This window comes from Trichechus manatus, unplaced genomic scaffold, assembly GCF_000243295.1.
Source record: "Trichechus manatus latirostris isolate Lorelei unplaced genomic scaffold, TriManLat1.0 scaffold00293, whole genome shotgun sequence".
NCBI lineage: Eukaryota > Metazoa > Chordata > Mammalia > Sirenia > Trichechidae > Trichechus > Trichechus manatus.
The window spans coordinates 513479-527394 of record NW_004444229.1 but is presented as its reverse complement, the minus strand read 5'-3'; the positions used below and the strand labels follow the sequence as shown (position 1 = coordinate 527394).

At 37.3% G+C, this 13916-nt stretch overlaps 1 protein-coding gene across 1 annotated transcript in view; it reads left to right on the top strand.

Moving 5' to 3' along the window:
* TMTC2 (transmembrane O-mannosyltransferase targeting cadherins 2) overlaps positions 1-13916 on the top strand; it is a 514074-nt gene that overhangs the window by 412234 nt on the left and 87924 nt on the right. Inside the window, exon 10 of the mRNA XM_004390257.2 lies at positions 11517-11631. Coding sequence (XP_004390314.1) covers positions 11517-11631 — 115 coding nt within the window. The remainder of the gene's footprint in view (positions 1-11516; positions 11632-13916) is intronic.

Here is a 13916-nt window from a genome sequence, read left to right as displayed (position 1 = left end):
GCTGTAGATTTCAGAAAGTGAATCATGGATTTTGAAATGAGACACACCTAGATTCCAATCCCAGCTCTACTGCTGAATATCTTCTTGAGCATGGTCTAGCCTCTTCTAGACTCTCTGCTGCTCAGTTTCTTAATCTGGAGATGATTACTACTGCCTCAAGTTGTGAGGATTCCAGGGCTTCAAACTGATTCATTCCTGTTTGAACCCCTACTGGAGTTTGCATTTCTAACAAGTTCCCTGCTGAGAATTTGCATTTCCACACCAGATATACTGAATCAGAATCTATATTTTAACAAGATCCCTAGGTGATTCTTATGTATAACTTCCTGGGAACTTATTAGAAATGCAAATTCTCAGCAGGGAACTTGTTAGAAATGCAAATTCTTAGCAGGGTTTTGAACCAGAAGGAACTGGTTCTGAGCCCTGGAGGATTCATTTACATTTTTATAAAGTAACTAGCATGCGATATTTGCTCAGTAAATTGTAACAATGGCCATTTATTATTTTTAACCTATAAAAATCTTAGAGAGTAATCATATAGAAAAATTTTTGAAAAAGATATAAATAAGGGACAGAAATTAAGGGAAGAGGAGACAGAGTGAAAACCTAGAAATTAAGAAAAAAGGGGAATCTTTACCAACTAACATGTACACAAAAAGACCAGAGAGAAAGAGAATAATTGCTTACAAGAAGAATGAGGTTTATATGTGAGGTTACAAGGGAGTAGACGTTATACTTAGCCCAAACCACCGTTTAAGGTAAGCAGTGGATTTTTCTCATTACATTAAGTACTAGCTCATTTAACTGGATCAATCACATACTTTCTTCTCTATAGCTCCACATGTCAGCATAGTTCATGTCTGTAAATCCCATAGTGTCAAGTGAAGTATGTATTTTGTACTGATTAATTGGGAACACACAGACACACACACACACACACACACACACACACACACACACATACACACACAAATACTGTTTTTCCAGTCTTGGCTGTTTTGATCTAGCAATTAAATGCACTTTAGATCCTTGCTTTCAGTTTTCTTTTTCTGCCTTCCGCTTAATTAAAACAGTTATTCTAACTCAGCAGTCCTTGGCTTTGCCAAATCTTTGGTGCTATCGTTAACTCTTCTGCACCTCGGTTGACACACCTGTAAACGAATACCACTGAAGCCCTTTGAGATCTTGTGCAAGCACAAGAAGACTGAGCTCTTCCTAGGAAGAGGATGTAAGCATGGCTCTCTGAGCCACCTTTCTCTGTTCTCACTACTGTCATAATTTAGTTTCAGAGGAACACTCCTTTCTTGAGGGACTTCAGCACCTGTGTTTCAGTCCTTTTATACCACCTCATCCCTTTCTTTTCAACTCTAGTGTAAGATCGCACACTATCCTTCAAAATGAGGCTACTCTGTGTCTCAGGTTGTGTACCTCATCTAGGTATGTCTTTCCCTTCATCTTTAGGTGATAAAACTCGTCAGATTATTTGAAGCCCAGCATGAACTCATTATTTTTTATTAAGCATACTTGATCCCTGTTGGATCTCTGTATCATTTCAACCTATACTGGGATCGTGTTGCTCACCCCTCACTAGCCTCAATCCCACTCATCCTCCTTCCCATCATCGCTTCTCTCCCACTTTTCCCCTGTCTCCCTCCACCTCTGTTTTTCTTTGTTATTGTTGGTTACCATCCAGACGAGTCTAACTCATAGCAACCCCATGTGACAGAGTCACCCTGCCTCATAGGATTTTCTAGGCTACAATCTTTATGGGAGCACATAGCCAGGTATTTCTCACACAGAGCAACTGGGTAGGTTCCAACTGCCAACCTTTTGGTTAGCAGCCGAGTGCTTAATCTTGCTCCACCAGGGCTCCTTTCTATTTCTCCTTGGACCCCTGTAATTATTACCGTCCATTGATAGTCTTCATAACTCCCTCAATGGTTTTCTGGTACTTCATAACCCTTTTGGAAAGAGACAGGGGAGAAATAAATTTAATAAAGCAACACCAGCCCTCCTGACCTTCTTTCCAGTTGAGTACGAGGCCCTGGCCTTCTGATCCTCAAATCTCCTTTGCAGTAGACACCTTTTTTGCCACCTGTCCAATTCAGGGCAAACTCTTGGTTTTATGTTCAATTTGGGACAGATCCAGGGCCTCTCATCCTCAACAAGAGCAGACTAGACTGTTCACCAGGGTGTCCTTTTGTTGTTCACCCAGCCCACCTGTTTAACTGGCCAGTAACTGTGGCACATTTATCACATTGGTTCTGTTGCAATAAAATAGAGCTTTTATTAACTCAGGCTGCCAAGAGCACAAAAACATAATGCAACAAAACTAATAGAAGGAAAGGGGAGAGAAATTGGTTTCAAAGAGTGAGAGCATACTGAAATTGAAGAGTAACCGAGGCCTCAGAAAAAGAGACATTCTGCAAGGTTTCCATCAGAAGGGCGAAAAAGGGTTCCCCTCCTTATTTTTAATTTTCTCAAGCATAATGATATACCTGAACAAGCAGTCTCTGTTTAGCAATATCTCATTTGGATAGCTGTTCTAAAACCTGATCATTGCATTGTCACCGTCGCTTTCTTATCAGGAAGGCATTACTCTCCTATAATGTTATTGTTGTTGTATGCCATCAAGTCGATTCCAACTCATAGTGACTCTGTAGGACAGAGTAGAACTGCCCCTTAGGGTTTCCAAGGAGAAGCTGGTGGATTCGAAACTGCCAACCTTTTGGTTAGCAGCCTGAGCTCTTAACCACTCTACTGCACCACCAGGGCTCCTCCTATAATAGGAAGACCCAGTGGAAGACTTGTCTCAGTTCCCCTTTATTGACTTATCTTGTTACCACTAGATGTCACCCAAACCAGTAGGCCCATATATTTTCTCAGTGACTTTTTTCCCCAATCCAAGGATCTGAATCTTTGAGAAGGTCCCAAGGTACAGACAATTGCTTCGGTTGTTGGTACTATTCTGTTTCATAATCTGGTTGCTGGTTATATGATAGTAGTCACCAGGTGAAAATTGAAGTGGTACACTTACTTGTGCCCTTTTCTCTATGTATGTTGAACTTAATTAAAAGTTGAACAAAAACAAAAAATCCCTTCCATCCAGAGACGCTCGCAGCTCTCTGATCAAATATACCTGTGGATAGAGATATATATTTATACATATTTATTTTTTAACTTAAACTCTCTCTGTAATGTCCTTTCTCCTCTGCTAGATTAGGAATATTTTAAGTATAAATGTTGCATTTGCTTCTCCCACTGCAGATTATCACTATGTCTTGTGTATAGTTGGCACACAACACATTTCTTGGATTGGATCTCTTAACACATAGTTTCTTCTTTTGTTCCCAGACTACTTCAATTTATTTCACAGTACAGTGGAATGCAATAGATTTTAGCCAAATTGCACAGTTTGACCTGTTCTGAGAGTAAGATATCTTTGAAGATATGATTGATGTGTGGATTATTTTTTGTGTTCCAAGAAACAGAGAGATCTAAAGCTGGGGCCATCATGTTGCTCAAATCCAGAAGGTGCTGTTCATAGTAACCTCAATGTGAATGGTCCCCTTGGGAAATGTGGGCTATCTAGCATGAGTGGCCATTCACTGTAGCCCTGCCTAAAATCATGCTAAGGTTGGAGGATATGAATAGATGAGTGCCTGGTGACTTTGGCTAGATTCTAGCTTGCTCTTGAATATGAAGCAAGTAGCAACTTAAGAACCCCATGACTATGTCAGTTTGTCTAACTATGGTGGCTTGCATGTTGCTGTGATGCTAGAAGCTATGCCACTAGTATTTCAAATACCAGCAGAGTTACCAACAATGGTCAGGTTTCAGCAGAGCTGCCAGACTAAGACAGACTGGGAAGAAGGACCTGGCAGTCTACTCCCGAAAAAACTGGCTAGTGAAACCTTATGAATAGCAGTGGAACATTGTCTGGTATAGTGCTGGAAGGTGAGCCTCTCAGGTTGGAAGGCACTCAAAATATAACGGGAAGAGCTGCCTCCTCAAAGTAGAGTTGACCTTAATGATGTGGATGGAGTAAAGCTTTCAGGACCTTCATTTGCTGATGTGACATGACTCAAAATGAGAACAAATAGCAACAAACATCCATTAATAATCAGAACATGGAATGTACAAAGTATGAATCTAGGAAAATTCGAAGTCATCAAAAATAAAATAGAATGCATAAAGACCGATAGCCTAGGCATTAGTGAGCTGAAATGGACTGGTACTGGCCATTTTGAATCAAAAATCATGTGGTCTACTATGCCGGGAATGATAAATTGAAGAGGAATGGCATCACATTCATCATCAAAAAGAGCATTTTAAGATCTATCCTGAGGTACAGCACTGTCAGTGATAGGATAATATCCATATGCCTTCAAGGAAGACTAGTTAATACAACTATTATTCAAATTTACACACCAAGCACTAATGCCAAAGATGAGGAAATTATACATTTTTACCAACATCTGCAGTCTGAAATTGATCAAACATGCAGTGAAGATGCATTGATGATTACTGGTGATTGGAATGCAAAAGTTGGAAAGAGAAGGCTCAGTGGTTGGAAAATATGGCCTTGGTGATAGAAATGACATGAGCGATCATATGGTAGAATTTTGCAAGACCAATGACTTATTCATTGCAGATACATTTTCAACAACATAAATGGCAGTCATACTCATGGACCTCGCCAGATGGAATACACAGGAATCAAATTAACTAGTCTGTGGAAAGAGACGAAGGAGAAACTCAGTATCATCTGTCAGAAAAAGGACAAGGGCTAACTGCAGAACAGACCATCAATTGCTCATATGCAAGTTCAAGTCGAAGCTGAAGAAAATTAGAACAAGTCCACGAGAGCCAAAGTACAACATTGAGTATATCCCACCTGAATTTAGAGACCATCTCAAGAATAGATTTGATGCATTGAACACTAATGACAGAAGACCAGACGAATTGTGGAATGACATCAAGGACATCATACATGAAGAAAGCAAAAGGTCATTAAAAAGACAGGAAAGAAAGAGAAGACCAAAATGGATGTCAGAAGAGACTCTGAAACTTGCTGTTACACATGTAGATAAAGTAATGGAAGAAATGATGAAGTAAAAGACCTGAGCAGAAGATTTCAAAGGGTGGCTCAAGAAGACAAAGTAAAGTATTATAATGAAATTTGAAAAGACCTAGAGTTATAAAACCAAAAGGGAAGAACACACTCAACATTTCTCAAGTTGAAAGAACTGGAGAAAAAATTCAAGCCTCAAGTTGCAATGTTGAAGGATTCTACAGGGAAAATATTGACTTATGCAGGAAGCATCAATAGAAGATGGAAGGAATACACAGAGTCACTATACCAAAAAGAACTGGCCGACATTCAAACATTTCAGGAGGTAGCATATGATCAAGAACTGATGGGAATAATGAAAAACAAGGCTTCAGGAATTGGTGGAATATCAATTGAGATGTTTCAACAAATGGATGCAGTGCTGCAGGTGCTCACTTGTCTATGTCAAGAAATTTGGAAGACCGTTTCCTGGCTATCCAACTGGAAGAGGTACATATTTGTAACCATTCAAAAGAAAGGTGATCCAAAAGAATGTGGAAATTATTGAATAATATCATTAATATCACACACAAGTAAAATTTTGCTGAAGATCATTCAAAAGCGTTTGTAGCAGTACATCAACAGCGAACTGCCAGAAGTTCATGCTGGATTCAGAAGAGGATGTGGAACAAGAGATATCACTGCTGATGTCAGATGGATCTTGGCTGAAAGCAGAGAGTACCAGAAAGATGTTTATCTGTGTTTTATTGACTATGCAAAGGCATCCCACTGTGTGGATCATAACGAATTATGGATAACGTTGCAAAGAGTGGGACTTCCAGAATACTTAATTGTGCTCATGAGGAACCTATACATAGATCAAGAGGTAGTCGTTCAAATAGAACCAGGGGACACTGCGTAAAGTCAGGAAAGGTGTACAGACAGGGTTTTGTCCTTTCACCATGCCTATTGAATCTGTAGCTGAGCAAATAATGTGAGAAGCTGAACTACAGGAAGAAGAATGAAGCATCGGGATTGGAGGAAGACTCATAAACAACCTGTGATATGCAAATGACACAACGTTGCTTGCTGCAAGTGAAGAGGACTTGAAGCACTTACTGATGAAGATCGAAGACCACAGCCTTCAGTATGGATTACACCTCAACATAAACAAAATCCTCACAATTGGACCATAAAGAACATCATGATAAACAGAGAAAATATTGAAGTTGTCAAGGATTTAATTTTACTTGGATCCACAATCAATGCCTGTGGAATCAGCAGTGGAGAAATCAAATGACTTACTATATTGGGCAAATATGCTGCAAAAGACCTCTTTAAAACATTAAAAAGCAAAGATGGCACTTTGGGGATTAAGGTAAGCCTGACCCAAGCCATGGTATTTTCAGTCACCTCATATGTATGTGAAAGTTGGACAGTGAATAAAGAAGACCAAAGAATTGATGCCTTTGAATTATGGTGTTGGCAAAGAATATTGAACATACCGTGGCCTGCCAGAAGAAGGAACAAATCTGTCTTGGAAGAAGTATAGCCAGAATGCTCCTTGGAAGCAAGGATAGTGAGATTTCCTCTCACGTATTTTGGACATGTTACCAGGAGGGACGAGTCCCTGGAGAAGGACATCATGCTGCATAAAGAGGAGGGTCGGCGAAAAGGAGGAGACCCTTAATGAGATGGATTGACACAGTGGCTGCAACAATGGGCTCAAGCATAACAATAATTGTGAAGATGACACTGGACCAGACAATGTTTTGTTCTGTTGCACAAGGGTCACTATGAGTCTGAACCAACTTGATGGCACCTAACAGTAGCAACAACAGCCACTTGAGAAAATGATTAGTTGATTTAGTCCCATTCTAGAACACGTATTTTCTTGAATCGCCACAGTGTGCCTGGAAGTATGGGAATGAGCCACTGGGATATCTAGGGGGAGAACATTTCAAGCAGAGAGAATGGTACATGAAAAGGCTTTAAGGCAGAAGTATGGCTGGTGTATTAGAGAAAAAGCAAGGAGGCCATGTAGCTTGAACCTGTGACCAAGAAGGAGAGTAGTTGGAGGTGATGTCAGAGAAATTAGGGGTGGGCATGGGGTGCTGATCATATGAGGCTGATTAGACCATTTTAAGGACTTTCACTTTTCTTCTTGATGAACCAGTAGATTGATATGATCTGATTTTTTTTTTCACAGGATAACACTGACAGCTGTGTTGAGAATACTCTATAGGGGGCAAGAGCAGCATCAGGGAGATCTGTTAGGAGGCTCTTGCCTTATTCCAGGAGCAAGATGGTGATGGCTTGAAACAAGGTCATAGTGGTAGAGGTCAGGCAATTCTGGATATATTTCAACGATCAGATGTTCTCTCCCAAGGAGAAATATTTTAATGCAAATATTATGTTCTAGTTATTATTATAAGTAAGATTTATATTGGACTTTGAATATTTTTAAAGCTACATATAAACGAGTTTTTTTTTTCCTTAAAGGGAATTACATTATCATGACACCTGTTACAGATTGTTTTAACCCCTTATTTTAGTTGCATTGGTCATAAGAGTAAATTTTTTCCATAGCATTTTAGTAAGAAATGCCAGTCCCAACTAAATCTAGGGAGTTTATATGTAGAATTTTTCACAGCAGTATTTGAGCTTATGGCTTAAGGCAAGCTTACATTTTTATGGATTTCCACTCCTTGCAGACAGCCTTTTAAATCCAAGAATTAATGAAGGATTTATCTTCACAGGCTTGTCATATTGAAATGTTAGTAAAATTCTACCAAGCAGTTTAAAAGCTTTAGAGAATTGTCCAGAGAAGAAATGGTATAATTCTGATGCTGAAAAAGTTGAATCCAATCAACCGCTTTTCTTTTTCTTTCTCCTATTTTAACCTGTGGGGAGATGTCTTAGGTTGAAGTCTCTAGAGAAGCAAAACCAGTAAAGCATATAAATAGAGAGAGAGAGAGAGATTTATGTCAAGGAAATGGCTCACGTGGTTGTAGAGGCTGCAACGTCCCAAATCTGTGGGTCAGGAAAGAAGCTTCTCCTGATTCACATAGCCACAGGGGCTGGTGAACCCAAGATTGGCAGGCTGGAGAGCAGGGCTGTTCCTCACAGGCTGTGAAGATCGACGAATCCCCAGATCAGCAGGCAAGACCACAGGCAAGCTGCTAGCTCAAGTCCTAAAAACCGGAGGTCAGACGAACATGAGCCAGCTGCAGGATCCGGAACGAGGAAGAGCCCCAAGCCATGCCTGAACATCCGCCCACACTCAATGCAGGTCACATGCCCAAGGAAACTCTCCTTCAACTGACTGACTACTCACAGCATATCCTATCGTGGCGGTGATCACATATCAAATCTCAGCAAGGAAGTGATCACAATATTATATGACTGCCAAAACACTGAGAATCATGGCCCAGCCAAGTTGACACACAATATTAACCATCACAGGAGACATACATTTTTCGTATCTACTTCTAAAAATGTCTCCAGTTTTTGTTGCCCCTTCTATTTTCCCTGTGCAAATGACTGTTCTTTTCTTATAATTTCTCACCTCATCTTTTGGTTGTTGTTTTTTTTTTCCTCACTTTGATTTGAGACAAATAAAATGATAATAATTAACTTGGATAACACAGATTATAAACCAAAGGAATAGTGAAAAAGCGTGATGGTTTCTTTATTTGAAATTCTACTTAATTATCAAACACAAAGAGTGTGTTTGTCTACTATGTGTGGAAATCCATTCCTGCACTCGAGGAATTTAACTCGTAACTCTTTTAAAAGAAGTTTTGAAAGAATGAACTTACAGTTAATGTGTGTGTCTTATTCTGACACATGTAATTTTCTATCCTGGTCTTTATGCTTCATTAGGCATGTCAGCTGCAGTTGCTTACAAGAAGAGCTCCGTCTAACTTTAATCAGAGTCCATAGCATGGTGAAAATATTTATTTTGTTTTTCACATAAGACACTGGCTCTCAAAGTGTAGACCCTGCTCTAGCAGCATCAGCATCACCTGGGAACTTGTTATATAAACATCATGCCCCATCCCAGATCCAGTGAATCAGAACCTCTGGGGACAGTAAACATCAGCTATCTGATTTCTTAATTTATAATTTGTTGATGTTGCTATTTCCTTTTTGTTGTTGAACATTGAAGATGTATTTGGCATTGACAAAGCTTGAAACCCTTTGCCTAGGGCATTCTGTGTAAACTGACTTCATATGCTATTGAGTACCATTATCTTCATCACACAGACTTTTGTCTGTGTTTCTCTCTCTTTCCATGTAGGCAACACATGAACTTTTTATTTCTTTCTTTTTACCGGAGCTAAATATATCTCCTTTTCTCTCTTCTGTCTAGAGTACTGAATTTCAAGAAAATAGCCTGTATCCTTCAATTAATTGTTGTATTTTTTCTAACTATTAATATAAGATACATTTCAGAGTTAATAGCTGTTTGGAAAGCAAAAGAACAATTAGTAGATTCCTGCATTATCCTCTGCCTAAATTTCACATAAAAAATTAATATACTTATACCCAGCTAAATATTATGCTTGAAGACACGTAATAATAACTACCATGTTTTAATTTAAAAAATAACCTATAAAAAGCACAACTAACTGAAGAATGAGTTTAGCCTGGTATGCTTTATTAAGATATATGAGGAAGTATTAATTTTTCAGTTTACCACAGATTGTTCAATTCTTGTTTTACTGTTTTTTAAACATGTACTTTAACTTTAATCTCATGTCTGTGTATCTGTAGAGTTAGCATGTACATGATTTCATGATGTATCTTCCTATTTTTAAATGTAATTGTTAACAACTCTGTTTCCTTAATAATTGTCTGACCCCAAAATTGTGTGTGCTTGTTTGTTTTGGGAGATAAGAAGGCACAGAATGTTAGGTAACAAACTAAGAAAGTGATGTAAAGGTTTTTTTTTTTTTTTAATTGTTGTAAAAAATATCTATAACACATCATCTGCCATTTTAACATTTTTCAGGTCTACAGTTCAGTTATATTCATTAAGTTAATCATAGAAATGGCCAAAGTGTCTCCAAGTACTGGCCTTTAAAACTATCACTTATTTTTTTAAAAAAGCAGGTTTTATAATCCTTGGTTTATCTTTACTCACCATTCTTTACCAATTAAAGTTTAGAAATGCTTGAATACAATCCATGACTGTAGTTTATTATATATCCTTGAAACAGAAAGTTGCCTCTTGATTTTAAGAAGTGGGACTTTTTAGGTTAGAAGACAATTTGTAATGGTTAGTAGCTAAATAGTAAATAATGGTTTTTTTCAACAACCACCAGGGAGTATTTACAATTTTTAAAGTTTTTCTGTTTCTGTGCGTAGCTCGGGCCTTCGATATCATTTTTATAACTATTTTAGAATTGTTAAATTCTTGAGCATTAAGCAAACAGGGGAAGCCAGAGCAAGAAGAAATAACCATTACAGCACAACTCAACAAGCCTGGCAGCTGAACATATCTCTGTCATACTTGGATTGGGTTTTATTTGAAGGTCCGCATTGAATAAGGCCTAACACCATGACTTTCCTGTTAATAAATCCCTAGCTGTATAAAAGCAGTGAACTTTTTCCTCATGCATATTTACAGTTTTAGAAATGAGTTCAGTTTTTATGTTTTTGTTTTATTTTACTTTATGCTGTGTTGTTGGGATAGCATTATGTAACAATTCTTGAGGTATAGTTTCAAAGAATCTGTGTGACTCTATCTGCAAAAATTCTCATCCTGCAAAGCTATCCTGAAAGTAATCTCAGAATCTGAACTTAACATTTATTCCACTTGCATTACTAAATTTAATTAATAGTGAGTTAATGTTAAACCGTGGAGCCCTGGTGGCGCTATGGTTAAGAGCTCAGCTGTAACCAAAAGGTCGGCAGTTCAAATCCACCAGCCTCTCCTTGGAAACCCTGTGAGACAGTTCTACTTTGTCCTATAAGGATGCTGTCAGTTGGAGTTGACTGGACAGAAACACGTTTGGTTATGGTTTAATGTTAAACCTACCTTTCCCCATTCGTTAAATAATTCTGGTGTTACTTAAATGTAAGAGATGAATATATATCAGTGTGGATATAGCTGTGTGTGTATACACATTAAAGACAGAAGGAGTTTTAAAGAACCAATAATTAAAATCAATTCAACTCATATTTGCAGTATTTAAATTTGTTCATGTTATTTCTTGCTTGAATAGTCTACAGAAGAATATCAGGAAAAAATATACCGGAAAAAAAATCTTGGAATGTCCTGCAAAAGGGAAAGACAAATAAAATATGACTAAAAATGAGCATGTACAGCACACATAAATCTTAACTTCAAGTCAACTTTATTGCTCTTCTTACATTTCTTCTATAATAGCAACTTTATTGTTTCAGAAATTTCTTACTTTCTGAATTCAAGAAAACTTGCTTTCATACTTTGCAGGTCAGTTTCTTCTGGAAGAAGCTCGTCTCTTAGAAGCAGCTGAGATGGCAAAAAAAGCAGCTGAACTAGACAGCACGGAGTTTGATGTCGTCTTCAACGCAGCCCACATGCTCAGGTTAGTCTTTGTTACTGTACTTTAAAGACCAAAGTCCTGGGTTAGAGGAAGCAATGCTCCAAGCATTTCCTTTGAGAAAATGTAGAGGTTTGAATTACTATACATTTCTTTTATGCTACTCAGAATAAGTTACTTATACCAATTTCCTAACTATTCGACCTTATTCCATATTCTTAAAGTAAATTATGCTTAATAACCATGTAAAAATCAGTCAGGACATTTTTATCTATTACATTCTATATGTATTATGCCTAGAGCATATGTGGTTACTAGACCTTTTACAAATTGTTGAGACACCATCTCCCTCCCGTCAAAAAAACACAGGCCATAAAATACAAAAAGAAAACTGTGAAATAGAAATTAATGTGTTAATTAAATGTCTGTAACACAAAACATTTTGTCAATTAGTTAACTGCTTTTCAACATTTGTGTATGTATATGAATTATAGTTAATATGTCATATGACTATATTTTAATATGTTTGATAGTGGAGAGAATTATCAAAGACAAGTATACTTAAGGCCTATCAGATTCTTAAAATGACCCTGTAATTAGCACTACTGTAACATATTGAAACAATAATAGTAAAAAAAGATAAAAAGGCAGATCAACAGTATTTGTTAGGAGTATAAAAAGACAGTCAGTGCATCCAGAAATAATATTTTAGGCTAAAGGCAGAATATATTTAAGAAATTCAAATTGTCTCTATGGTTATTTCAGAAGCATTATTTGTTCTCTTAGCACGTACATCTTCTCCCATACTCTTACCTGAATTTCTCTCCATTAAATCTCTATGTAAGTGCTACATTAGGGGAAGCCCACACTATGACCTCTGTGCTTGGCTTCTAGGGATAGATTTGTAATGATTACAAATTACAAGAGAAGAAAAGTAACAGAGGAGTTGATTGAAATTTGCATGTTTTTCAAACATGAATTTGTGAAAAAAGTAGAGGAACTATGTTTGTGACTGAACTATTTTGAGATTGTTGTAGATTCACATGCAGTTGTAAGAAATAATACAGAGAGATCCCCTTGTAGTCTTTACCCAGTTTCCCCCAGTGATAATATTCTACAAAACTGTAGGATAATATTACAGCCAAGATACTGACATTGATACAATACACTGGTTTTATTCAGGTTTTTGCAGTTTTACTTTACCCCTCTCTGTGTGTATATGTATGTGTGTTTATTTGGTTCTGTGCAATTTTATTACATGTGTAGGTCACATACAGTCAAAATACAGAACAGTTCCATCACCCTTGTATTGTCCTTTTATAACCATAGCCCCACCTCTCCACCTAAGGAACTAATATTTAAAGCAAATTTTTTAGATTAGTTTGGGCTTATCATTTGAGATTGTTATTAGAACTGATTCTTAATGGCTTTCTACTCTTTTTTTTAATAAGTTGTGAATAAGAAATTTAAAGACTGGCTGAGAGAAAAATGTATACTGTGAGGTTTCAGTTGAATGCCCTCGCTCCCTATTAATGTTTATCATTCATGAAGCACTTCTTTTAGGATGAACCCAAGAAAGCTAACACCTACAAAGAGAAGTCAGAGTTCAGTTCACTACTGATACATTTATAAAATAAACTGTAGCCAATTTGCAAGAACCTTCAATGCAAGGATAATTTCTAAAAGAAACCGTAATTTGTGTGACAAGTTAAGGTGCTGTTTTAGGGAAGAGAACTTTGTGTTCTTCATGAATAAAACACCAAGCTTTTAGTCACAATAGGCCATTTGCAAGGATGGGAAAGCACAGGAATCTACAGGCTAATTCATCTTAATCATATTAGATACTTTCGTCAACAAGGCGTTTCACTACATATTAAATCAATATATGAAATTCAGGGTCTACCGATATAAACCAGTTTTAAGAACATTATAGAATATGTCCTTGTTGAATATATCACTTGTAACTTTTTATTTTTTTAGTTATCATAGCACTGGAAACCAGGGGAAAGTGTTGGTTGCAAGTTGGTAATATGGAAATATTTAGGTTTGTTTTTCAGAACCTTCTCTCTAGCATTCTGCAGTCTGCATTCCTCATTAATGTTGCAGTCAGTTAGCCCTGTCATATACTGATTTCATTATGACCACAGCAGCCTGGTCATATCCTACTCAACTTGGTGGCAGTCTCCATTAATTGTTTTGCTTATTGTTCCTGCTTTTTAGCTCCATCAAATTCTAGCATTTCTTGAATACTTATTGTATAAACTGAACACCAGTCTTTTTATTAATCAAGAATATTCAGGGCTTTGTATTCTTTTTTTTTTTTTTTTTTT